Genomic DNA, 25,868 nt, shown 5'->3' with positions numbered 1-25,868 from the left:
GCACTGGGGAGAAAATCTCTATTCTGTGTTTTCCTTTTCAAACAATCATTTGATTATCCTTTTAACCATAGGTAAATTCTTTGTTCTTGATTGCTGGAGCAAATCAACCAAATATATCGAAGTGATTCCAACTTCAGGAAGAACTGATGGCCAGTTTTGATGGTCTGACATAAGCAACCGCTTAGCATGTATTGAAGATGTGGCCATCAGAATATTTTTCTACATTGCTGTCATAGAGATAGCATTTGATCTTTCAATCAATCCCTCTCCTCCCCCTGCAGGCATTGATCGGTTTGAGCAATAGAAATGAAAACAGATGCAATGAGTACAGCTGAACAGATAGCATCCATTTTACAACATTGCTCTAAGTTAAAATTACACTTTTGTGTGTGGGCTGAAAAAATACAAAAGCATTTGGTTTCAACAAGAGGGCTTTCCTTGACTTGTAAGTTCATATATACAGAGTAAATGATATACTGTCTATTAAGTTGTCTCTGAGATCTTTAACCGAAGAGTAAAGTGGTCTACCCTGACAATAGAGATTGAAGCAAGCTCACTACAACACTCTGTGGAATTATTTGATGAATCATTTCTTTTCCCCATTTTCAGATGCGAGATATCATTGGCAAAGCCACTGCAAATCTAAATTATTACCAAAATTCAATTGACAACACAATGAATTATATGAATGCATATTCAGTTTCAAAATGTGTGCAAAATCGTGTGCGTAAGTGGTATGAATATACTTGGGAATCACAAGGCCAGCTGGGTATGTAAACTAAGCTCAACCCTTACTTGTTCTGTGGAAATTCCTCTGATAACTCCTTCTACATTAAAAATGAACTATTTCTTTCAGCATCATCTGAGTTATTGGAAAGTATGCCAGTAAAGATGCAGCTATCAATTGCTATTGATCAGAACTATGCAATAGTCAGCAAAGTTGACCTGTTTAAGGTATGTATAGTTTAGTCAAGTATGCTAGTGAAAATGTGGCTTGAAATTCTTCAGTGTTACTTTAAGAACCATTTACATGTTTGAGAGATAGTAGGAACTGCATGTTTGCTTTAGTTTCCTTGCAGTGCCATTTTAACATATTTTTTAATCCAGTTAAAATAATAGAGTACACAGAAGTTTAATGCAAACATTAACAACTCTGTTAAAAATCAGCATTTGTATATAATAGATATCCTTACAGTTAAACTATGTTTCAATGGAGAGAATCTTTGCAGCTCCGACTGGCATCAACATTGTTGAGACAGTTGGGAAAATAGAGAAATGAAATTCTCAAAATTGGATTAAAAAACCTGATACTCCAACCAAATTTTGAACAGCGAGATGAAAATGTCCCATTAATCCTGACTCTCTGCCTTCTGTGTGTTAACTAATCCACAAACCATTCTAATGATTACACCCAATGCCGTGATCTTGGATTTTGTTCAATAACCTGTTATGTAGCACCTTATTAAATGCCTTCTGAAAATGCAAATGAATTCCATCTCCCTGTTCCTATTTATCAACTCTGCTTGTTACATCCTCAAAGAACTCTAGCAAATTTATCAATCATGATTTCCCTTACGGAAATCCATGTTGACCTTGTTTGATTGTGCGAAGCTTTTCTAAACTTCGTATTGTTTTATCCATTGTAATAGAATCTAGCATTTTCCCAAAGACAGATGTTAAGTGAACTTGCCTATAGTTTGCTGTATCCAATCCGCTGTTGGAGCAGACCACCAAAAAAATCACTCAAAATCACTCAAAAGCTTAACACAAAGGATAGCACAGTTTGAGTAAATGTTTAATTCATAACTAATAATGAAGTAAAAGTAAATTTAATACCTTACCTTGAAAAAATGTCAAGATGACTTGATGGGGGTGGAAGTTTTCAGGTTGCAATGTTGTTAATGCAGGGAATGAGGGTCGAAATCATCATCGTCACCTTCAGGTGTAGTTGTGGTTGCAGGGTTAGGGTGAAAAATAGTTAATCCAGAAGTGGATGGCTGTGGTTCATTGTCTTCTGACTGTTTCTTGGGGGTTGGCTTAAAAAAAAATCCAGTTTTTGCTCTTTTGCCCTTTTTCTTCTTTCATGAAGAAGCTGTTCATAGGGTGCCAAGTAAGATCTTATTCTATGAACTGCTACCCTGCTGCATTCTGCTTTGTAATTATTGTCCTCTAAGAGCTGCAATTGATAAGGCTTTCTCATTTATGGTGAGAAAGGTGGTCCCAGATCGCTTTTTCATTTGATCTTCTATCTACACTTTTAGAAGACATTCCATTTCCTCAAGTTCCTTTGTCCATAACCCCACAGATTTGCTAGCACTCAGACTTCTTCCAGCAATACTGCTTGCTTTAATCTTTTCTGCATTGTCTCTAATGGTGTGTAAGAAAGACTCCTTTATTCTTGTTACATGAACTATATCACATGTTCTGTCACTACGCTCAAAATGCTTTATAACATCTACCTTCTCTTCCAGTGTTATAGCCTTTCTTTTATATTCACCACCCACAATTTTATCATCTGGATAATTCTTGCTAACATTCTTGTCATTTTGTCCTCGTATTTTTTGGGTAACACTGCAGAATTTTCAAAAAAGTCAAAAGTCACGGAGTACTGTGCACCAAAGGAATCGCATTATAGCCAACACAAGTTGGCGTTTTAGAAAGAACATTCCCCTATTTCTCAATCACATTATAACAAATTCACATTGCTGGAACACGTGTTATAACAAAACCAACTGTAATTTCTATCCCCACTGGTGTAATATTAGGCAACAAAGAAGGTGAAAAGGTGTGAAGAACCTACCCACTCTATTCCCACTGACCAACTACAATTTTATATTACAGGTAGCAAGTGTACCTTCCCCAAGCTGTCAGGTTTATCCTTAAACATGAAGATCCATCTCTGATAGCCATTATCAGGGCATGAATCACAGAATTATAGAATGGTTGCCTTGCAGAAAGAGGCCATTCAGCGCATTGTGTCTGCAACTAATCTTCAAACAAGTACCTATTGCCAATCAATTGCTTTTGCCCCATATCCTTGCATATCACTTCTATCAAAACCATCATGCAATACTTCTTGAATGTATCAATTGAACCTGCCTCCAATATGTTTCCAGGCAGTGCATTCCATACCCTAACTACTCGCTGTTTGAAAAACGTTTTTCTCAAATCATCCTTACTTCTTTAACAGACCACTTTGAAGTGATGCCTTCCTTTTCTTGTTCCTTTTATGAGCAGAACTTCTCCGTTTCTACTCTATCCATTTCACTTATGATTTTGAAAACTTCTATCAAATCTCTTTTCAGTCTTTTTTTCTCCAAGGAAGACAGTCCCAACTTCTTCAATCTAACCTCATGATTGAAGTTTCTAATTCCTGGAACCATTCTTCCAATCACTTCTGCTCTTTGTCCAAAGCATTCACATCTTTCCTATAATGTGGTGCCAACAACTAAACACAATGCTCCTGCTGAGATCTAACAAATTATTTTACAAGGTCAACACATTTGAAAAGTAGTAATGGGGAACAAAGAAATGGTGGAGGAACTGAAAAGGTACTTTGCATTGGTCTTCACAGTGGAAGACATCAGTAGCATATCAGAACGTCAAGAAATTTAGGGACAGAGGTAAGGGTAGTGGCCATCACTAAAGAGCAGATCTGGGGAAGTTGAAAGGTCTGAAGATAGATAAAAGACCCGGACCAAATGGACTGCACAATAGAGTTCTGAAGGAGATAGCTGAGGAGATAGTAGAGGCTTTGATGGTGATCTTTCAGGAATCACTGAAGTCAGGGAGGGCCCCAGAGGACTGGAAATACCTGACGTGACTCTCCTATTTAAGAAGGAGAAAAGCAGAAAACAAAAAATTATAGACTGGATAGCCTGACCTCGGTCATTGTTAAGATTTTAGAGTCCATCATTAAGGACGAGATTGTGGAGTATTTGGAAGTGTGTGGTAAAACAGGGCTGGGTCAGCACAAGGAGAGGTTGTGCCTGACCAATCTGTTAGAATTCTTTGAGGAGGTAACAAGTAAGTTAGACTAAGGAGAAACAGTGGACAAGATGTATTTGGATTTCCTGAAGGCCTTTGACAAGGTTCTGCCCAGGAGGCTGCTAAATGAGATAAGAGTCCATGGTATTAGGGACAAGGTACTGGCATGGATAGAAGATTGACTGACTGGCAGAAAGCAGTGAGTGGGGACAAAGGAGTCTCCTTCAGGATGGCAGCAAGTGACTAGTGGAGTTCGGCAGGGTTCAGTGTCAGGACCACAACTTTCACAATCTGGACAAAGTAACAGAGGGCATTGTTGCTAAGTTTGCACATTCAACAAGGTTAGATGGAGGGACAGGCAGTGTTGACGAAGACAGAAGACTGCACAAGGACTTGGACAGGCTAGGAGAGTGGACAAAGAGGGGCAGCCGGAATACAATGTGGAAAAGTGTGAGGGTTTTCACTTTGGTAGGAAGAATGGATGTGTAGACTATTTTGTAAGTGGGGAAAGGCTTCAAAATCTGAAGTAAAAAGGGACTCATGAGTCTAGTTCAGGATTCTCTTAAGGTTAACAGGCAGACTCCGTTGACAGTTCGTTAGGCAAATGCAATGTTAATGATCATTTTGAGCTGGCTAGAATACAAGAGCAGACATGTGCTGCTGAGACTGTACATGACTCTGCTCAGACTGTATTTGGAATATGAGCAGGTTTGGCCTCCGTATCTAAGGAAGGATGTGCTGGCGTTGGAGGGGGTCCACAGAAGATTTACAAGAATGATGCTGGAGATGGAGGGACTTGTCATATGAGGAGCGGTTGAAGTCTGTGGGCCTGTAATTGATGGAGTTTAGAAGGATGGGAGGGTGATCTGAATGAATCTTACATAATATGGAGGGGCCTGGATAGAGTGGACATGAAGAAAATGTTTCCACCAGTAGGAGAGACTGGACTTAAGGGCACAGCCTCAGAGTGAAGAGGCAACCCTTCAGAACTGAGATAAGGAGGTATTTCTTCAGTCAGACGGTAGTTAATCTGTGGAATTTGTGGAGGCCAAGTCGCTAAGACAGAGATAGATAGGTTTTTGATTAGTATGGGGATCAAAGGTTACAGGGAGAAGGTAGGACACTGGGATTGAGAAATGTACCAACCATTATTGAATTGAATGGCCTAATTCTGCTCCTATATCTTATGGTATTATAACATCACCTCCCTCTTTTTTACACCATACCTCTACTAATAAAGCCAAGGACATTGCATGCTTTCTCAGCTGCTCTCTCCACCTGCCCTGCCACCTTCAATGATCTACGTACATATATACCCAGGTTCCTCTGCTCCTGCAGCACCTTTAGAATTGTACCCTCAAGTTTATATTGTCTTTCAATGTTCTTCCTTCCAAACTGCATCACCTCACACTCCTCTGCATTAATCTAGATCCACCACCTATCAGCCCACACCACCAACTTAGTAATATCCTTTTAGAGTTCTCCTGACAGTTTACAATTCTTCCCAAGGTTCACATCATCTGAAAACTTTGAAATTGTTCCCTGCACATCAAATCCAGATCATTCATATATAACAGGCAAAGCAAGCGTCCCAAAATCAACCCCTGGGAACTCCACAATAAACCTTCTTCCTGCCCAAAAAAATTCATGGACCATTTCCTTGCTTTCCTATCACTTAGTCAATTTAACTTGAGGTGTGAACAGAGAAGCAGAACAGGCTGTCAAGCCAGCCTGTCAAAAACATTAGCAAGGCTCTGAATTGTTCATTCATCATTGATTACATTGCTTAATATCCCTTAAGGATCAAAAGAGCAGTGCCCAGAATCTCACAATAACCTGTGATCTTCTCTCAAACTGATTCTCTCTTCCACCCAATCTATTCACATGGCTTTGTTCCACATCTTTAGCGCTGGTCTTCAGTCACCTCCACTTCATCATCCAGACAGCCATGCACAAGCAGTTAGTTGGGTAAACAGCATCCACTTGAAGTCTAGCTATTAAAATCAATTGAGCATGCCTACTGCTGTTCTCCAAGCGCTAAGATGGTACCATTTGATAAGACAGCAGCTCTCATAATAGAGCATTTTACTTTCAAAGCCCAGAACCACAGTAGCAGGCAGCAGACTGCCTGTTAGCCATTTAAGCTCATTAGAATTCCCAAAAATGACCGAAATGGCATTGCAACAATGCACATAGTTGGACGGAAATTGACTATGACTCAGAGATTCCCATAAAGATCATTACTGTGAGAAAAAGAATAAAATCTATTTGCACAACAAAATTATTTTAATTATTATTATTAAATTGACTGCAAGGCAGATTAATGGGACTGAGCTGAGTAAGCTCTACTCTGCTTCCAAAATGGCACAACACTGACGTGAGTATTAAAGTATTTCATTACCAACAAGAACAATTATCACATCAAAGCCAAACAAAAAGACTGAAAAATGTTTTCTGAAGCCCATACTCAGTTTACGGTTAATGGTATGCTGCAGAGAAATTAGCTTACTCCCTGCAGCGAAATGATCAAACTCAATACATTGGTCCTTAATGAAATATGCATCAGCCTCCAGCTGTATATAAGCATTTTTTTACAGATGGTTAGACTTAGAGAGCAATTATAAGAAACAGGGTAACCTCGGCTGTATCTTCTTCTTTTCACTGTGGAATGACTTTGTGCTTTTGCCAAGAAAATCTGACATTAATCATTATAAATAACCTTCTATACACAGCATGTCTTGTTCTTTGGTGAAATCATAACAGACTGTACACTTATTTGACCCAGATAAGAACTAGATTCAATGGACTCAGGCCATTGTTTCAGGCTGGAAAGCCTGCCAAAGTCCAGATTTCTAAAAAACAAAGGTGACTGTTTTCATGTAACCAACACACTGTTTAACTCAACCCCAATATTAACACCTGACTTCCTGGTTTCCCAACCAATCACAGAATAATAGAAGGATTTATATTTAAAAGGTCCCCAACAGGGGTTAGAATAACTGCATTCCAAATTGATTCCTGAAATTTCTGAACTCCTGAAATTTCTGAACTCCTGCAGTGGGATTTCCTGGGGCTCAGATAATTGATCTCGAACAACCACAGCCATCCTCCTTTGTCCTGGGTATGAATCTAACCAGTGGAGAGCTTTCCCCTGTTTGCCACTGATTCCAGTTCTGCTGGGGTACCTCAATGCCACACTCGGCAAAATAATGCCTTGCTATCCAGGGCAGTATGTCCCACCTCAGCTCTGGAATTTAGCTATTTCGATGATTTTTGAACCAAGGCTAGAATGAGTTCAGGAGCTGTGTGGCCCTGTCAGAATCCAGACTGAGCCTCAGTGAGTAGATTATTGGTGTCAATGATGCCTTCCAGCACTGTTGAGTGAAGACTGATGGGATAATAAATGGTCACATTGGATTTGTCCTGCTTTTTTATAAACTGGGCATGCAGGGCAAATTTTCAGTTTGTCAAGTAAATGCCAGTGTTGTAGCTCTACTTGAATAGCTTGACTAGGATGTGGCTAATGTTGGACCACAAGTCTTTGATGCCATTGCCAGAATGTTGTATGGGCCATGGCCTTTGCAATATCCACTACCTTCAGCCATTTCTTGATATCACATGGAGTGAATCGAACTGGCCAAAGAATGACATCCGTGATGCTAAGGACCTTAGGAGGAGGCAAAGGTGGAACTCCTACTCAAGTCTTTGCAGGGTCAGCCAGGCTGGGTATTGGTGGAAGTCAAGAAGATCTTGTACAGTTTTAATATGTCAACATCTGTTGGATATTTAATTCCCCTCCTCCAAAGCTGTACACACCACATCCACTAGTGCCCCATCTGTTAAAACTCAACCTAAACTTTCAGATTCAAAAGTTTCTGAATCAATCTAACTTCTGCAGTTCATGCTATGCTTTGAAAGAACAGCATCAAGAGGAAGGATTTGTTAGTAGCAATCCTCCAGTTACATATACAATTCTGTAAATAAGAAATACGCTCCTTTTCCTCAGTATTTGTCAATTTAGTGCTTTCTAAAAGTTATTGAAATACTTACCTGATGGGTTTTAATCAATATTGCATTTCCTTGTCTCTCCAGGAGTGTGACAAACAAATGGCATATGACATCCTGCTCAAGCTAAGATCAGTTGTGTATTTGCCGGGTGATTTTGTATATAAGAAGGTAATTTTAATTCTTTTTAGGTTCATCATTGTCAAAAGTGCCTAACTAAATTCAGTTAGACCTATAGTTCACTCATGAATAATGTTATGACTTTGAACTAATGTCAAATTACAAATCTATCAAATTACAAATGTATCAAATTACAAATGTTTCAAAAAATGAGACGTAAATGTAATTATGGAAGCATAGTAATTTAATTACATTGTAGGTATGTACTACAAAAATACAAAGACTGTCAGAAGCTTTCATTATTAATGCAAATTATTATTGGAACGTTTAAAGTTATATTATGAGCAAAGTGGCTTTGAGACAAAATTTTGCAGGCAGTGAAAAATAATTCAAGCATTTAAATCCTTCTTTCTATTCATTATTATTTATAACATAAAGTGAAACACATCGTTTATCAGTTTTTACTGCCATATTGCTAGTTACACTCCCAAACCTGTGTATGGAAATTGTAGTTGCCATTCATGACTGGAATCTGAATTTTATTCTTTAATTGTTTGATTTACTATGTCCTCTTGTGAGATAATTTTTGTTTGCTCATTTATAATAATGACAAAACTATTGTTAAAAACCAAACTACAACTGCTTGCCTGAAGAGTCTTCTGATAAATCCTTTTTTGATTCAGGGAGGGATATGTGTTATGTATCACTTCACTCATGATAGTATCACGTAATGTGATGCGTTTCAACGAAATTTATATAATCAAACCAAACGTTTCCAAACAAGCTAACAGCATTATCTTTGGCTCAGTGATAATACTTCTGCCTCTGAATCAGAAAGTTGTTAATGTAAATTCCATTTCGGTGAATTCAGCATGTAATCGAAGCTTACGCTTAAGTACCAAGTTGAGGGAAGGCTACACAATTGAAGGTATATCCTTTCAGATGAGACATTAAAGTAAAGCCCCTTCTACCCTCTCAGGTGAAACTAAAAGATTTCACATTAATAGTCAAAGAAATGTATGGGGGTCTGTCCAGTGTTTTGGCCAAAATACATCTCTTTTAGTGCACCTTAAATGGATGATCAGGTCATTCTTTTCACTTCTTGATGGAGCTACATTCATCCAAGCAAATAGGGAATATTTGATCAAACTTTGGGAGTTGGGAGTTACTTGATGCATTATCCCTAGCCTCTGATCTGCTCTTGTAGCCATTATATCTGTATGGCAAGTCCAGCTCAGTTTCTGATCAATGGTAACCCCCAGGATGTTGATAGTTGGGGATTCATTAATGGTAATACCATTGAATGTCAAAGGAAAATGGTTAGTTTGTCTCTTTTTGGAGATGGTCATTGCCTGGCATTTATATGGCATGAATGTTACCTGTCACTTCTCAGCCCAAGTTTGTATATTGTCCAAGTTTTGCTGCACGGAGTGCTTCAGTATCTGAGGAGTCATGAATATTACTGTACATGGTGAAATCACCAGTGAACATCCTCACTTCTGACCTTATTGTGGAGGGAAACAAATCATTGATGAAGAAGCTAAAGATGGCTGGTTCTAGGACACTCCCCTGAGGAACTCCTGCAGAGATGTTCCAGAGGTGAAATAACTGACCTTCAATAACCGTAAATCTCTTCCTTTGTTCCAGGTATGAGTCCAACCAATGAAATTCTGTTTGTGGGTCTAGATTAGGCTGTTTCTTGACTAGTCTGTGAGACAGCTAACCCAATTTTGTCACAAGCACCAAATTCTGATAACTTTGCAAGGTTAACAGGACTGGATTTGCAGTTATTGTTTCTGGTACAAACGTCGTGATCCATCAATTTTCATTCTTTATGATTTTGCAGCTGTTTAAGTAGTTCACTCGGCCATTTGGGGCTACAACAATAAGCCAGAGGCTAGGAATCCTGCACCTCTTGGCTCCCCAGTGCCTGTCCATGATCTACAAGGTACATGTCAGTACTCTGCACTTACCCGGTTGTGCTATTCTTACAACACTCAAGAAGCATGGCACCGTTCAGGACAAAGCAACCCACTTGATTGGCACTGCATCCACAAACATCCACTCCCTCCACCACCAGTACTCCATAGCAGCAGCGAGTAACAGCTACAGGATGTCTTGCAAAAATTCATCAAGAGTCTTTAAACAGCGCCTTCTAAATTCACAACCACTACCACCTGAAGAAAAAAGGGCAGCAGCTATATGGGAATACCACCACCTGCAAGTTCCCCTCCAAACCACTTGCCACCCTGATTTGGAAATATATCGCCACTCCTTCACTGTCATTGGGTCAAACTCCTGAACCTCCCACCCTAACAGCATTGTGGGTGCATGTACACCAAATGGATTGCAATGGTTCAAGAAGGTAGCTCACCACCACCTTCTTATGGGCAAGTAGGGATGATCAGATAATTTTCACTTCCAGCAAGAGTCTCTTTACTACCAAGGTGTCAAAATCACAGTGCTCCCTTCTTAAGTGCACTCTGGGTCTAGCTACACCACATGGATAGTAACAATTTAAAGAAGCAGCTTGCCACCACATTGTCACGGGCACCTTAGAATTGATACTAATGTTGTTGCATTGACCAGTTGTACCCACATACTGTAACAGAATGAATGACAAAGCAATTGTATAAGCATGACATTATTTTTTTTTGAGTCACATATTGCAGATTTGCATTTACAACAGTTGGCTAGAAGGAGGCATCTGATGTAAAATATTTCTCCTGCAGCTTGGGCGAGATTTTTCAGATATTGGGGTTTCCTGCTTGGCTACTAGAAGAAGCAATAAGTACGCAACCCTCCCATACCACTATTGCCACCACTCAACCCAGCACATGTCCTAAACCAGGCTGCAACTCTAATCTGAGATAACAAGGTGTAGAGCTGGATGAACACAGCAGGCCAGGCAGCATCAGAGGAGCAGGAAAGCATCTGCTCACTTTCTAACATTTACTCACTCTAAGCCTACATGGATATTGACAGCACCCTGCCTTGTATTGTCTTGCCTTGCCTTGCCTTTGGCCCCTCAGGCTTACAATACAGCTGTTACACAGACACAAAACGTGTGTCTTGTTTGTTACTAGTCCTTCATTAAGTGAAGAGAGATAACCTTCAGTCAGAATGTCCCGGCACAGTAAGTCAAGGGCAGCGTCCAGTCCAGGGGCTTGGACAGTCACTCAGAATCTGGGTGGTCAGAATCAGGAGTCTCTCCACATGAGAGGTGAGGAACCAAATGTCGGGTAGCCTACCACCTGTATTTCTGCCCTATTGAGGGGCATTTTCCTCCTGGAATGAGAAACAGGCAAGTAGTAAGGGAAATGAAAGTGAGTGGCATGGCTGTTACTTTTGGTGCAGATGAGAAAGTGTCCCAAGCAAGTGTGTAGGGCAGCACAGAGACAATGCAAGGCTAGCAGTATAGGGCTTAGGGTCAGTGAGAATGTGAGGGAAGACGTTGCAGGCAATAGTGAGAATGGTAGGGATAGTATGAGATATTGGAGGAAAGATGCTGGCAGAGTGGTGAATTTAAAATACATTGTCCCTACATTTCTGTGCATGCTTACAGGTGGCTGTTACTGCATTGACCCAGGGGGAAAAAAAACATGAGGCTGGTATAGCTTTGTGTCATGGCCTCCTCTGCTGGTCCTGGGGGAAGAGAACATCCCATCTGTGCACCACCCCATACAACATGACATTCAGGTCCCTGCCCGCAAAGCAGGATGTCAAACCTCCACATTGTCTGCCAGGTCCAGGGCAAATATCAGAAACAGTGTGGAGCAGCTCTAAGCTGTCAGTCATTGTTTGGCTTCACAACAGAATTTTTAAAATGGTGTCAGTGCTAGGGACGCCAGTCAATCGAAGGATATCCTGGCCAATCTAAAATAAGATATATACACACGTATTTGCAAATACATATATACCAAGTTCCGTCACATACTTTGTTATGCAACTGAACCATTTTAGAACACAGCTGTTTCTTTTAGTAAAATCCTTTTTATATAAAAGCATGTGTGGTAGCCTAAATTTAGATTAGGTTGAGCCATAAAACAGCCTTAAAACCATCAATTCAGAGATAGTAGGAACTGCCGATGCTGGAGAATCTGAGATAACAAGGTGTAGAGCTGGATGAACACAGCAGGCCAGGCAGCATCATAGGTGCAGGAAGGCTGACGTTTCGGGTCTGGACCCTTCATCAGAAATGGGGGAGGGGAAGGGGATTCTAAAATAAATAAAAAGAGAGGGGGAGGTGGATGGAAGATGGATAAGGGAGCAGATAGGTGGAGAGGAGACGGACAAGTCAAGGAGGCAGGGATGGAGCCAGTAAAGGTGAGTGTAGATGGGGAGTTAGGGTGGGGGTTGGTCAGTCAAGGGAAGACGGACAGGTCAAGAAGGCGGGGATGAAGCTGGTAGCTAGGATGTGGGGGTGGGGGTTGAGGTGGGAGGAGTGGATAGGTGGGAGAAAGGACGGACAGGTCAGGGAGGTGGGGATGAGCTGGGCTGGTTTTGGGATGCGGCCGGGGGCGGGGAGATTTTGAAACTTGTGAAGTCCACATTGATACCATTGGGCTGCAGTGTTCCCAAAAACCACAAACCTGACTGCCCTGGTCGACCCATTGTCTCCGCCTGCTCCTGCCCCACCGAACTTATCTCCACTTATCTCGACTCCATTTTCTCCCCCCTGGTCCAGGAGCTCCCCACCTACGTCCATGACACCACCCATGCCCTCCACCTCCTCCAGAACTTCCAATTCCCTGGTCCCCAACACCTCATCTTCACCATGGACGTCCAATCCCTATATACTTGCATTCCCCATGAAAATGGCCTAAAGGCCCTCTGCTTCTTCCTGTCCCGCAGGCCCGACCCGTCCCCCTCCACTGACACCCTTGTCCACTTAGCTGAACTCGTCCTCACCCTTAACAACTTCTCCTTCAATTCCTCCCACTTTCTACTGACAAAGAGGGTGGCCATGAGTACCCACATGGGCCCAAGCTATGCCTGCCTCTTTGTAGGATACGTGGAAAAATCCCTCTTCCGAAGCTACATTGGCCCTATCCCCCACCTCTTTCTCCGTTATATCGATGACTGTATCGGCGCCGTTTCATGCTCCCACGAGGAGCTCAAACAGTTCGTCCACTTCACTAACACCTTCCACCCCAACCTTAAGTTCACCTGGACCATCTCCGATACCTCTCTCTCCTTCCTGGACCTCTCTGTTTCCATATCTGGCAACCACCTGAAAACTGGTATCCATTTCAAGCCTACCGATTCCCATAGCTACCTAGAATACACCTCCTCTCACCCACCTTCCTGCAAGAATGCCATCCACTATTCCCAATCTGCTTCCGAGATGAGACATTGCACTCCCGGACATCCTAGATGTCCTCGTTTTTCAAGGACCGCAACTTCGCCTCCACAGTGGTCGAAAACGCCCTCAACCGCAGCTCTCGCATTTCCCGCAACTCATCCCTCACACCCCCTCCCCGCAATAACAACCAAAACAGAATCCCCCTCATCCTCACATACCACCCCACTCCCTCCGGATCCAACGCATCATCCTCCGCCACTTCTGCCACCTGCAATCTGACCCCGCTACCAAGGATATTTTTCCCTCCCCACCCTTAACTGCTTTCCGGAGGGACCACTCTCTCCGTGACTCCCTTGTCCACTCCACATTCCCCACCAGCCCCACCACCCCCAGCACTTTTCCCTGCAACCGCAGGAAGTGCTATACCTGCCCCTACACCTCCCCTCTACCCCCATCCCAGGCCCCAAGAAAACCTTCCACATCAAGCAGATAGTAGGAACTGCAGATGCTGGAGAATCTGAGATAACAAGGTGCAGAGCTGGATGAACACAACAGGCCAAGTAGCATCAGAGGAGCAGGAAGGCTGATGTTTCGGGCCTAGACCCTTCTTCAGAAAAAGGGGGACATTGGAGTTGTTTTCATTTCACAGATGCATCCTTGAGATTTAATTTGCACATGAATTCTATGTTAAGGTGTTAACAAATGCTACCTCAATTAAGAAAACCAAATGCTCCAAACCTTGTTACACGTTCCCATCTCTAGGTTTCTATTTACGTGAAGTAAATAATATTAATATAGACACAAAACTTATTCTGTTTCTATTTATATTCAGTCAATATTGTGGCAATAAATTAAATGGTTTATTTCTCTGCATTTTTATGTTTTTCGATTTTTTATTGGCTATTCGGGTTGCTTGGCCAATAAATTACATTTTAGGACAAGAACTGGTTTTGAAGATAAATATGGTGGCCAATGAGAACACAGTAAAATCCCTCAAACAGCAATGAGTGAAATGACTAAGTAAAGTGTTATTGGATGAGGGAAGAATTTTGGCTGCACATCAATGGAATACTGCGGTCTACTTCAAAGATGTACAGAATCCATGATAGTGCAGCATTCTCTAAATACTGCATGGCAGTATTATGTGCTCCCAACCTGTAATCACGTTTGAATCTTTAAGCCTCTGACTCAAGAGATTGATGGGAAGGCTGAGCCAACTATAATTTCAGGACTTCAATGTAAGAGAGAATGCGGCTCAAATTCATGACAGTATTAAATGGCTCTTACCCTCATATCTTACATTTCAGGGAGATGTAGGCAGGGAAATGTACATCATCAAGTCAGGACAAGTCCAGGTGCTCGGTGGACCTGATGACAATAAGGCTTCGGTTACTTTGAAAGCTGGGTCTGTATTTGGAGAAATCAGGTAATTGTGTTTCATCTTAGGTATGGAATTAATGAACAATGCTAAAGTTGAAAAATAAATACATCATATTCATAAAAATGTGAAATTTAAACTATCCAAAAGGTTCAGGAAAAGCTTTCTGAAATATTTTTGAAGATGATACAGTATTAAAACAATGGCAGTCGAATATATCGATGTAAGCTTTTAGGGAAAGCCATTGTGGCAGATTGGAAACAGGACAGCATTGTCCTGTGGTTGTGTCTCTCATCATGGCCAGTATTCCTAGGTCGGTGATATTTACGTATTACTAGTGGAAAAATTACGTTCATCTTGAGTGAGTTTGCAGACCCCTTGGCAACAATTTTTAAATACCTTCTTTTTATGAAGGTTCTGGTGATGCGTCAGGATTGCCGAAGGATATGTGCTTCTTATCAGTTAAGTCAGTTGTCCACATGTGAGCTGATATTTAGGAATCACCGCCAAATGTGGAACTTTTGCTATTAGAATGAGAAGCAAAGCTCATATGGGGGGATTTTAACACTGAGGAACACATGGATTAGGCTCAATACCTGTTTAAAGCTGGAAAGTCCACATGATATTTCAATTGGATTGATATATCAACATATTTAACTTTAAAATCTCATCCACTGTGTTTGCACAGTATACCTGCCATTGAAAGCGATGGTTGCAAAGACTGATTAAGACACAATCTGTGCTCCATACTCACCGCCACTTTCTTGTTTACTAGTGGAAAAGGGCTTGCTCACAATATTCTTGCAGAGAATATACTTTCTACACTTTGAATGTTTCCTGAATCATGTTACGATGGATGGTACCTTACCTCCATTGAAATGGACCTCCGGCAATGAGCAATATACCCTTTGGCAGCAGATATTAAAAGATGTGCAGCTAGACAGAGAACGGAGCAGTAAGGGCTAGGGTAGGGGGGGAACAAAAAGAGTCAGCTCACAGGGGACATGACCTGAGTACACTGGCTGTATTTCCATGAGATGGCCAAGCTGCAGTGTTTGCAGGAAGCTCAGATTGCCACATTAGGCAATAACAGATACCTGCAGCTTCCATGAAGAAATCCTGCTTCTAGCTGACTTAGTGATCATTACCAGTGGCTACCAGTCAAAGCTACCGCCATTTTCAACTTTTGTTGGAGACATAGCCAAGGTCTTCCAGTCCGCAAGTTACAGCAGAAGGTAAGGGAACGATGGGTTATTTGTCAAAGCTGCCACTGATCTGACCTTCACCTGTGATGTTACCACTCAGAAAGAGGAGACATTCAGGTTTGTGCTTTTTAGCTGGCTTCCCATTGCTTGCAGGGCATTACCAATTGTGTAACCATATGGCAATCTACGCACCTCCAGATTAAGCAGAAGGACTTCCAATTGGTCAATGCACTGCTGCTGTTCAAACACAGGATGCTATTTCTCCAGATGTGTACAAGATTCCTGGAGGGTTACCAAAATGCTTTCATCTAAGCTTTTCTACCTTTTCAACCTGAAAATAGACTTAAGCAGTGCCTGCAAAAGGACACAGGGATATGCCCTTCAATATTTGACGACAGTTGTCAGAAGCCCAACCTGTGAAATCAAATGGCGTGAATGCTACATGACCACCAAATTTGTGGAACACATCATCATCATACTGAAGATGTGCTTCAAATTGTGCCCAAACAAAACGGCAGCTGTTGCCAGTCAGTGCTCATGCAGCAAAGTCTCCAGAATGGTCATGTTGGGCTGCACTTTACATGATATTGTCCAGCAGTGAAATTTGGACTGGCAGGAGAAACACGCTGCAGATTGCCTGCAGATAAATCCAAGGAGCAGGAGGATAAAAACAAGGATGACAAGGAGTAGGAAAGCAATATGGAAATGCAGTACCAGCTACATATTAATGTGGGAACATATTATATAGAAGTAAAAATATCCTATTCATCTCCTTGAGCCTGCCTGAGACTGGGTACACTTGATTCTCTTGGTAACAAGAAACCTATGTCTTAAAAATATCCAGTGATCCTGCCTCCGCCACCTTCTGTGTGCTGATAGTGAAGACAGCTCTGTTACAAACTACACACTTGCATTGCTTGTTGTCCCCTACAGTACTGTAAGTGAAGCCATTATCCACATCATCAATGAACAGCACATTTCGGAACTACTACTTTGCCACCAGGAAACTTTTCTCACATCCCCTTCCAAACTCCTGATGACCACTACCTCAAAGAACAAAAGCAGTAGGCATATGAGTACTCCACCTGCAAGCTCACGAGTCACATATCTTTCTAGAAAATATATTGCCATTTCTTCACTGTTGCTGATCAAAACCTTGGAACTGCCTCCAAAACGGCATTGTGGATTTTCCTATACCACAGTGACGTCAGTAGTTCAAGAATACAACTCACCATCCCCTTCTAAGGGGCATTTAGCAATGGGCACCAAATGCTGCCCTTGCCAGCCACACCCATCTCACATTGACTAAAACGGTGACAGTGATTTCTCAAAGGGCAAGATCAAGTTAAACTGCCTTCCTATTAAAAACAGCAAACATATTAGCATCCACGAGAGGTGGGACTTGAACACAGGTCTTCAGGGTTAGAAGTAGGGACACCACCAATACACCAGAAGATCTTTTACATGTAAGTGTATATTTGCTTTTGTTACCAGATAACTGAGGTGTGAGGGTGGGTCAGGTGAGGAGGCACACCTTCTCTCCCCATCTCTCTCTGTCAGCACGAAATACTAGAATGGCAGGCTGCCTCCTCTGCAGTTGTCAACTGTATGTTGTGTTCAGACTCACCTCAGGTTGTCTCTCCCTCCTTTGTTTTTTGTGTTCTTTCCTCCTATAATGGGTAAACACATGACTGAGTATAATGGCATGTATTCCTCTATATCTGCAATGCTGCAGTGCACTTAATGAGATTGACGATGAGGGATAAGCTTGTTAAAGCAGACTAAAGGGATGGGGAAATGCACACAACAGGATTTATGTGAATGTGCAGCTGTGCTCACTTTTCCTGACCTGCTTAGTTCATTAAAATCTTTCATGCACTGAATTCATGAGTGGCTTCAGTGCTCCAAATGTTGACTTTCTGAGCTCCACATAGGCCCCATAAGTACATCAAGGGAGACATCATTAAGACAGGGGTGAGTATGTGACCTTCCTGAATCCATTCTTATTATTTGTCTTCTCTTGTTCCAACTCTCAATTGCTCCAAATTCCATCTTTGGATTGTCACTTTAAATACTGGAGATGAGGCTATATCATAAAAATCATCATGCCAACTGCCATACAATCAAAGGCAACACCAGAAGTAAAGTGGCAATAAACTGACTGTATTAAAATGCCAAATGACCACCTAATTTCCCTCTGAATGTCTTGATTGAATTTGCCTGCACCTTTCTCCGAGGCTCTGCAGCCCAGGCCCAAACCATTCATTGCATGAAATATTTTTCTTTCTCTCACTTCTGCTTCTTTCACAAATTAGTTTGACTCTTCTATTAATCCTTTCACAAGCAGGAACATTTTCCCTCTATTTACTCTATCCAGACCCCTCATGATTTTAAATCCTTCAATCAGATCTTCACTCTGTCTTCTCTTCAAGAAATTGAAAGAGATGCCACAGTTTTTTGTAGGCTATGTCTAACTATGGATCAATGAGTAATGAAAGCCTCAGAATTACTCAAAATGACAATAACAAGAGTCATTTCATGACCAATCTCAACCTGACACACGCCTTTGAATTCTCTAATATTTGGAGTAGTTGTTGTCCTATTTAGGCAATTATTCATGCTGTAAATGTCATTTTAAAATTCCTGAGTAAAATGTGAGGGCAATTTGGCTGTAGATATGTGCCACTGCACATTAAATGGACAGCTGATCAAATACAATGTTATGGAAGTTGATAAATGTTCCATTGTAACTTATTATCTGCAGCAGTCGAGGAAAAAGTGAGCTACATTAATGCTGTAGCTATGTAGCCTGTGATCTTTATTTTGCACATCAAACAGGGGATTTCCAGCTGCTGGAAGGATTTCAGTGGAAATATGTGTGTGTTGTATAAGTCATGGTTCTGAAGGAGTTAATGTGGATGCATTGTGCTCCACGTAATCTAATAATGTCATGTAGACTTTGTACAGAAACAGTTGGGATCTCAAAAGTGTTGCTGTAAGGAACAGGTGAGTGCTGTACAACTCCTGATAATCCTCAGTAATTATGCTGAGCAAGTTAACGTAAGGTGTGACTAGTGTTATTGCAATGAACTACCTTATTAAAGTAGACAAATACCTTTTCTGTTAAAACCCATCAGTAGTCTATTCTCCACCACGTAATGAGACAATTCCTAGACTCAGCATAGAGAATGGAAGATCGTTGGCAGCAAAAGGACATGGTGGTCAGCAGTGGGCAGACAGAATCCCCTTTGTTGCTGAAGGAAGATTTTTTGAAGGGCATTTTTAAGAGCATTTCTGCTTTTTAAATACACGTTAGCAGCTGAAACCTGAAGATTGACAGTCAGCAGCAACTGTGCAAGTAGCGACTGATTAATTTCAGCACTCCATAGATAAACCTTCACCAAGAAACTGGTAAGAGGTGCAGGGAGAAAAGTGTAGGTTAGGGAAAATAAAATAGCCAAACTGAGAAAAAGTTAAAAGCCTTTGTGAAGGAGACTCTGTAGAAGTGAATAAAGGTTTCCAGAAGTAAAGTTAGATATCGCTAAAAGTAAGTAGAACTTCAGAAATACAACACAAAGGCCAGGAAGGGAAAGTGATGGAGTAAATGTGGGAGTTTTCACCTCACAAGAATTAGCATTGTCACCATTGTGAATAGGTTCCATGAGATACACCTGCAAAGGATCATGAAACAGGCAGAAAAATGATCTATAATAGGGCTGAGGGATCAGGAAGGCATCAGAATTTATTTAAGATAAAAAAAAAGCAAATTTGGATACATTTGGGGACAGTCAGAATAAATTGAAGATTTGAAAGCATCAGCTTACTCACAAATAACTGCAATTTCAGTGAGAAGATTTATAAAGTCCGATCTATTCAGCCAGAGAATTTCATTTAAAAATTTGTGCTGGAGAAAATGCATTGTGTTTTGAGCCATGAAAGGCAGGAAAAGATTGTAAAAATGAAAATGCCTACTCAATTGAAAATGTAATTGCCTGGTCCAGACATCCTGGCTACAGTACAGAAGAAAGTATTTCTTTGAACAGAGCAAACATCTCCCATGACGGATATTCATTAATAAATGGTGCTTCCTGCTCTCTTTTAGACTAATTGGGGTAGTTTAACCTGGGAGTCACCCTGCCTTAGGCAAGGGGTCAGGTCGAGAAGGCAGCACCATCATGGTAACCTCAGCCAGTGTGGAAATTGAACCTACGCTGTCGGTTTCACTCTGCATCACAAACCAGTCATTCAGCCAACTGAGCTAACTGACCCCAAAATCATGAAATTACAGGAGCCCCAAATGATATTTTGGGGCAACACATTGAGTTAGCAGGGAAGAGGAGTTGCTACGCAAAGGAAGTTAAGGAGTTTACAAATCATCCATTGAAGATAGTGGATTAATGCCTGGGTCTAGCAGGAACACAATTCACCAGAAAGGATATCCAAGAGATAAAAGATTCTTCAGGAGAGAATTGATTCATAGATCAGAATCAATGTCAACAGTTCTCAAGCAAAAACTTAGCATTCTTAGAAGACAGTGCATTCCTGAAGAATTACAGAATGTCCAGGCTACCTATATTTGTGAAGCTAGAGACTTGGGGTGAGATGGGAAGTGGTAAATGTAAGAGCAATTATATACATACATATATAATGTAATGGAGAAAGTGAGGAGACATTGTATAAAGTAATGTTGAAATTGCATTAAGGTCTGATAATGTCACTTTTTTTTATGTAGAGGCAGTTGAGATTTGCATATGTTCCCAAAAACAGCAAGTATGTTCTGCTCTTCCTCACTGATAGTTAGACATCCCCTAGAATTAGCATAGAGAGCAAACACCTGAAACCAGAAAACAACACTTTATGAACCAAACATCATTTCAGTTTCAGAAATAAATCCATGGCCAGGCCCAAATATAATTCAATTTCTGCTCTAAAGCTATAGAATGTGATCCCCTTTTATTGCCATGGATAAGGGGATACTAAATGTTGAGGGAGTTTTTGTTTTTTTTTTGAAATATTGTTCTAAGTATAGCTCATGTTGCATGCACAAATGGCATACAATTCATAGAGTTCTGTTTATACTCTGTTTACAACTGTGGCTGAATTTCTTAAACTTTTAATTTTTAACTTTGGATGTTGCCAAGAAAATAACCATTTCTGTCTAGACTTATAACTTCTCAACAGGAAAAATTCTATTAGTTCAGCGAACCAGTTCCAAATTACTGTAACGGCTTGTCCATTCCAACACATAACCTCCATACCGACACCAGCTAAAAACCAAATAACCATAACCCTGGATTTTATGCTGGGAGCAGCATTGATTGCTTTAAGGGAAGAGTTCCACCTTTTTCTCTGGAGGAAGTCCATTATCACTGGAGTTTAGAAGCGTGAGGGATACCCAGACCTTAAACAGACTTGATAAAATGGAAGTGGAAAGGATGTTTTCTCTTGAGGATGAGTCCGGAACTGAGAAACACTGTTTTAAAATTAGGGGTTGCCTTTTAAGACAGATAGTCAGGGAATTTTTTCTCTGAGGAGCGAATGACTTTGGACCTCTCTGCCTCAAAAGGGAGCGGACAGCGGTTAGTGAATTATTTTAAGACAGAAATATATCATTCTTGTTAGGCAAGGAATCTAATGTTTTCAGGGGTAGATGGAAATATGAAACAAAAATAGATCAGAGTCATGATCTTATTGAATGGCACAGCAGGTTCAAGGGGCCGAATAGTCTACTTCTGCTGGTACTTTTCATGCTTATATGTTCATATTAGAGTAGCATTGGCCAATGGAATAAGCTAGCGGCCCTGTATATCCAGCAGTAGATTGATGGCCATCACTAAAACGAACAGGCAGGTCCCCCCACACCAAAACCCCCAGCTAAGTCTGGAGTCTGGTTGGTGACTATATTCAAGAGCCCAGGGTGAAAGTTAAACAGACAGATAACCAGGGGTGAAGTCCCAACGATAGGCCCAGAGAACCCATGCATGAGTTGCCCCTACCCACACTTCTCCAACATCACACCAATCCACATGGTGAAAGCTGGCAGACTTTCCAAACGGCCCGTCCCATAGGCTTTCTCTTAACACCATTTGACCACAAAGTCCTCAGTAATTAAATTTCTGATGGTGCAGGGAGGGCAGGTAGGCAGATTTTACTTGTTATTGTTGAGTAATGCCAAATCATAGCTGGAATCATCATCGATAACATTGCTGAAGTTTGAGAGCGGTCTGATAGGGTGGTAATTTGTTGAGTTGGATTTTGTCCTAATTTTCACTGGATTTGGTCCCACATGCCTGGTCAATGTTCCACTTTGCTGGATAGATACCAGTGTTATAGCTGCACTGGAGCAGCTCAGCTAGTTCTGGAACAGAAGTTTCCAGTACTACAGCCAGGACATTGTGAAGACCCATAGCCTTTGCAATTTTCAGTGACTTCAATTGTTTCTTGATAACACAAGAATGAAATAAATTGCTGAAGTGTTGATCTATAATGTTTGGAATCCTAGGAGAAGCTTGAGAATGAGATGAGAAAAAAGTACCAAGGCCATTTGCTATTCAAGGAGAAATTGTTTCATTATATCTATCCTATCAGAGCCCCTAATCTTTTTAAGTACCATTTCAATTACACTTCGACATTCTCAATTCAAGCTTATGCAACCTATCCTCATAATGGAACCTATTAAGCTCTGGTATTAGTTTGGTGAATCAGCTTTGTACCTTTCCAATTTCAATATGGATTTAGATCTGTTCACACAGCAACTTTTCAATAGTGCCTAACAGAGTACATCAATTCTGACAGACGGCATGGCATACCACTCCTTACGTGACCTGTGAAGAGTTCTTCAATAAGGATATCCACACAGGGCATACTGGCTGTGACTTTGTTGCTGGGAGATCAATCTAATTCTGCAAAGTATAGGATTCACATTCTGCCATGAAAAAGTAATCCAATTCACCCCATTCACTGCTACGCTATACTTGGGCTATATTTCTTTCCTTTTGAAGGCTACTATTGAATCTGTATCCGCCACCTTATCAGATAGTGCATTCCAAATCCTAACCATTCATTACATAATAAAATTCCTCATGTCCACATTGATTCCTGTGACAATCACTTTTAATCTACTATAAGTGCTCTACTATAAAGGGTTCCAGATGTAGATGGGTGTGCCCATTAGAAGTTTGGATTTTTTAGGCAATTCCTACAGAGTCTACAGTGCTGGTATCCATAATACTTTAACAAGTGACTTTTGAAAGCCCATTTCCAGAATATCAACTGCTTTATCCTCATCCACTATTTCTGTTAGCTCATCAAAAAGCTCAACCAAGTTTGTTAAACACCTTTTGCCATTAATCACTTAATCCTTACTCTCTGTATTAATTTATCCTTGCCAGTTAGCTGTTAATCTTCCAGAGATTACTAGGTTGAATTTTATGGGGATCTTCTCACCCCAACATGATCCAGCCCACAGTCCTAGGGGCGGTTCTGCAGCAATTTAATTCTATTGTCATTAAGACAAGACCCCCATATCTGTTTCAGTACTAAGTCCCACCTTAGGGTACAGCCGACCAATAGGACAGCTGGCATCTCTATACTCCCAACAGTTCTAAACAGACACAGTGACCTCTTCTGGAACCACCATGATGCTGCGGTGAGTCCAGGGTTTGGATTTGGGGGAGCCAAGTTCAAAAGGTCAAGGAGGAAAGGTTAAAAGGGGCATGACATAATGGGTGGTACCTTCAAAGGGATCAAGAGCCCAAATACAATTCCAGACAGTTGGGAGCAGATGTGTAGACAGGAAGTCTCCCTTACCTTCAAACCAACTTACCTGCTTTTTTGAAATTCTTTGCCTTGCTTGTGCTGGGAGGAACATTGCTGCAGGTATTATCTACACTTTAGAGGCTTGTTTGTGAAATCTACACCTTGGAGTTCTGACGTAACAGGTGACTATGGGTGACAGTAGACTGTATTACTTTGGATTGCTGGATCTTATAATGACACAGTTACAGGAAGAGTGGTTTAATAGCATTGTGTAGTTCAAGGTGCTAATCACTGAAAACGAGCTCTGCTGGGTGGAACAAGACAATGGAAATGCTTTAAGGATATCTTTTAAGCATCCCTGAAGGGGCCAAACATTTCCATTGACTCATTGGTGTCTCTTTTTTTATTCATTCATTGGATGTGGGGGTCACTGGCTAGGCCAGCATTTGCTGTCCATCCCTAATTGCCCAACGGGCAGTTAAGAGTCAACCTCATTGCCATGTTCTGGAGTCACATGTAGGCCAGACCAGGTAAGGATGGCAGATTTCCTTCCTTGAGGGACACCAGTGAACCTGATAGGTTTTTACGAAAACCAACAATGGTCTCATAATTATCATTGATTCCAGATTTTTATTGAATTCAAATTCCACCATCTGTCACAGTGGTATTCAAGTTCAGGTCCCCTAGAATATTACCTTAGTCAATGGATTAATAGTTAGTAATAATACCACTAGGCCATTACCTCCTCACCTCCTGGCTTGTGATGGACCAAAATGAAAAGGGAGGGCCAAAGAGCCGGTTCCTGTGCTGCATTGTTCTTTGAAAAGACTTATAATGCATGGCACCAAACACATTGAAAGACTTCATCAGAAATGTATGGAGGCAAGATGAAGGTATCAGAGGGAGTGCACCAACCTCCAAAAAACCTATCTAACCAACCATTCAAGCACTACCTGCCCCGCATGTGACAGTCTGCAGTTTGCATATCGGAATTATCAGCCACCTCAGAACCCACTGAACTGAGCTGAAAGCAAGTCATTCTCGATTCCAGGGGATTGCCTAACAAGACAACATAATTATTTGGACTTCAAATAAGAGCCAAGTTAAGAACCAATACCAGCAGGAGCTGCTACTAGCAGACACCTGTCTACACAGGGGCAGCAGAGATGTAGATTGCAGGAGGCTATTCGAGCACAGATTGTCTACGGAAAGACTATAAGCTTTTTCCATACTATTATCTGATCACCAGGCCTTAGTAGTTTTGATCTTGTACCAGGTAGCCTAGGACAATGGAAGCCTACAGGAACAAGACTTGCTCCCAAAAAGGTCTGATAACCGAAATTTACCAGTGGCTGTCAAATGCACCACCATCCTCAACTTCCTTGTTTCTGGATCTTCCCAGGATTCCACCAGACTTATTTCTAGGCCCAATAGGCTGTCCACAGTTACCTCAGAAGGTATAAAAATAGAAATTGCTGTAAAAACTCAACAGGTCTGGCAGCATCTATGGAGAGAAAGCAGAGTTAACATGTCAGGTCCACTGATACTTCTTCACCTGAGAAAGGTACTTTCTTTGTCAGGACCATCAATTATGTCAAATTCTTTTTGTGATGATGCCACTCTGAATGGGTACCACATGAGCTTGTGGCTCTGTCTGTTCCTAAATCCAAAGCTACAGTGACTGTTGACTTTCCAGGCCTCACCCTGCAGGCAGCCCATTCTCACTGCCATCTGGTGGACACACTCAGCCATTGCGGCACCTACAGCAGGATACTGCATGAGCTGAGGTGGAATCTGAATGCAGATATACCCTGGTTATCCATGTTTAGCAGAGTGTTTAGACAAAATGCAGCTAGGTGAGGGTAGCAATTGCTGAGGTCAGTTTGCTAAAATAGGACAAGCTTGCTTCTAGGCCTCCTGTCCCTCCAAAAAACTTGACAAAATCAGACATAGCCAGAAACCTGTAAGATTCAGCCTCAACGATAGTAGGAGCTGCAGATGCTGGAAAATCTGAGATAACAAGGTGTAGAGCTGGATGAACACAGCAGGCCAAGCAGCATCACAGGAGCAGGAAGGCTGACGTTTCGGGCCTAGACCCTACATCAGAAAT

The 25,868-nt window shown here is 41.4% G+C and overlaps 1 protein-coding gene across 1 annotated transcript in view; it reads left to right on the top strand.

Annotated features, from left to right (window-relative positions):
• Positions 1–25,868, top strand: part of LOC109911180 (cyclic nucleotide-gated cation channel beta-3-like) — a 95,415-nt gene that overhangs the window by 55,700 nt on the left and 13,847 nt on the right. Inside the window, exons 10-13 of the mRNA XM_048596143.1 lie at positions 610–769; positions 857–954; positions 8,080–8,163; positions 14,725–14,843. Of these exons, the coding sequence (XP_048452100.1) occupies positions 610–769; positions 857–954; positions 8,080–8,163; positions 14,725–14,843 (461 nt within the window). The remainder of the gene's footprint in view (positions 1–609; positions 770–856; positions 955–8,079; positions 8,164–14,724; positions 14,844–25,868) is intronic.

The sequence above is a fragment of the Rhincodon typus genome, chromosome 4 (genome assembly GCF_021869965.1).
Source record: "Rhincodon typus isolate 14 chromosome 4, sRhiTyp1.1, whole genome shotgun sequence".
In the NCBI taxonomy this organism is placed as follows: Eukaryota; Metazoa; Chordata; class Chondrichthyes; order Orectolobiformes; family Rhincodontidae; genus Rhincodon; species Rhincodon typus.
This window is presented reverse-complemented; position numbering and strand designations above follow the sequence as displayed.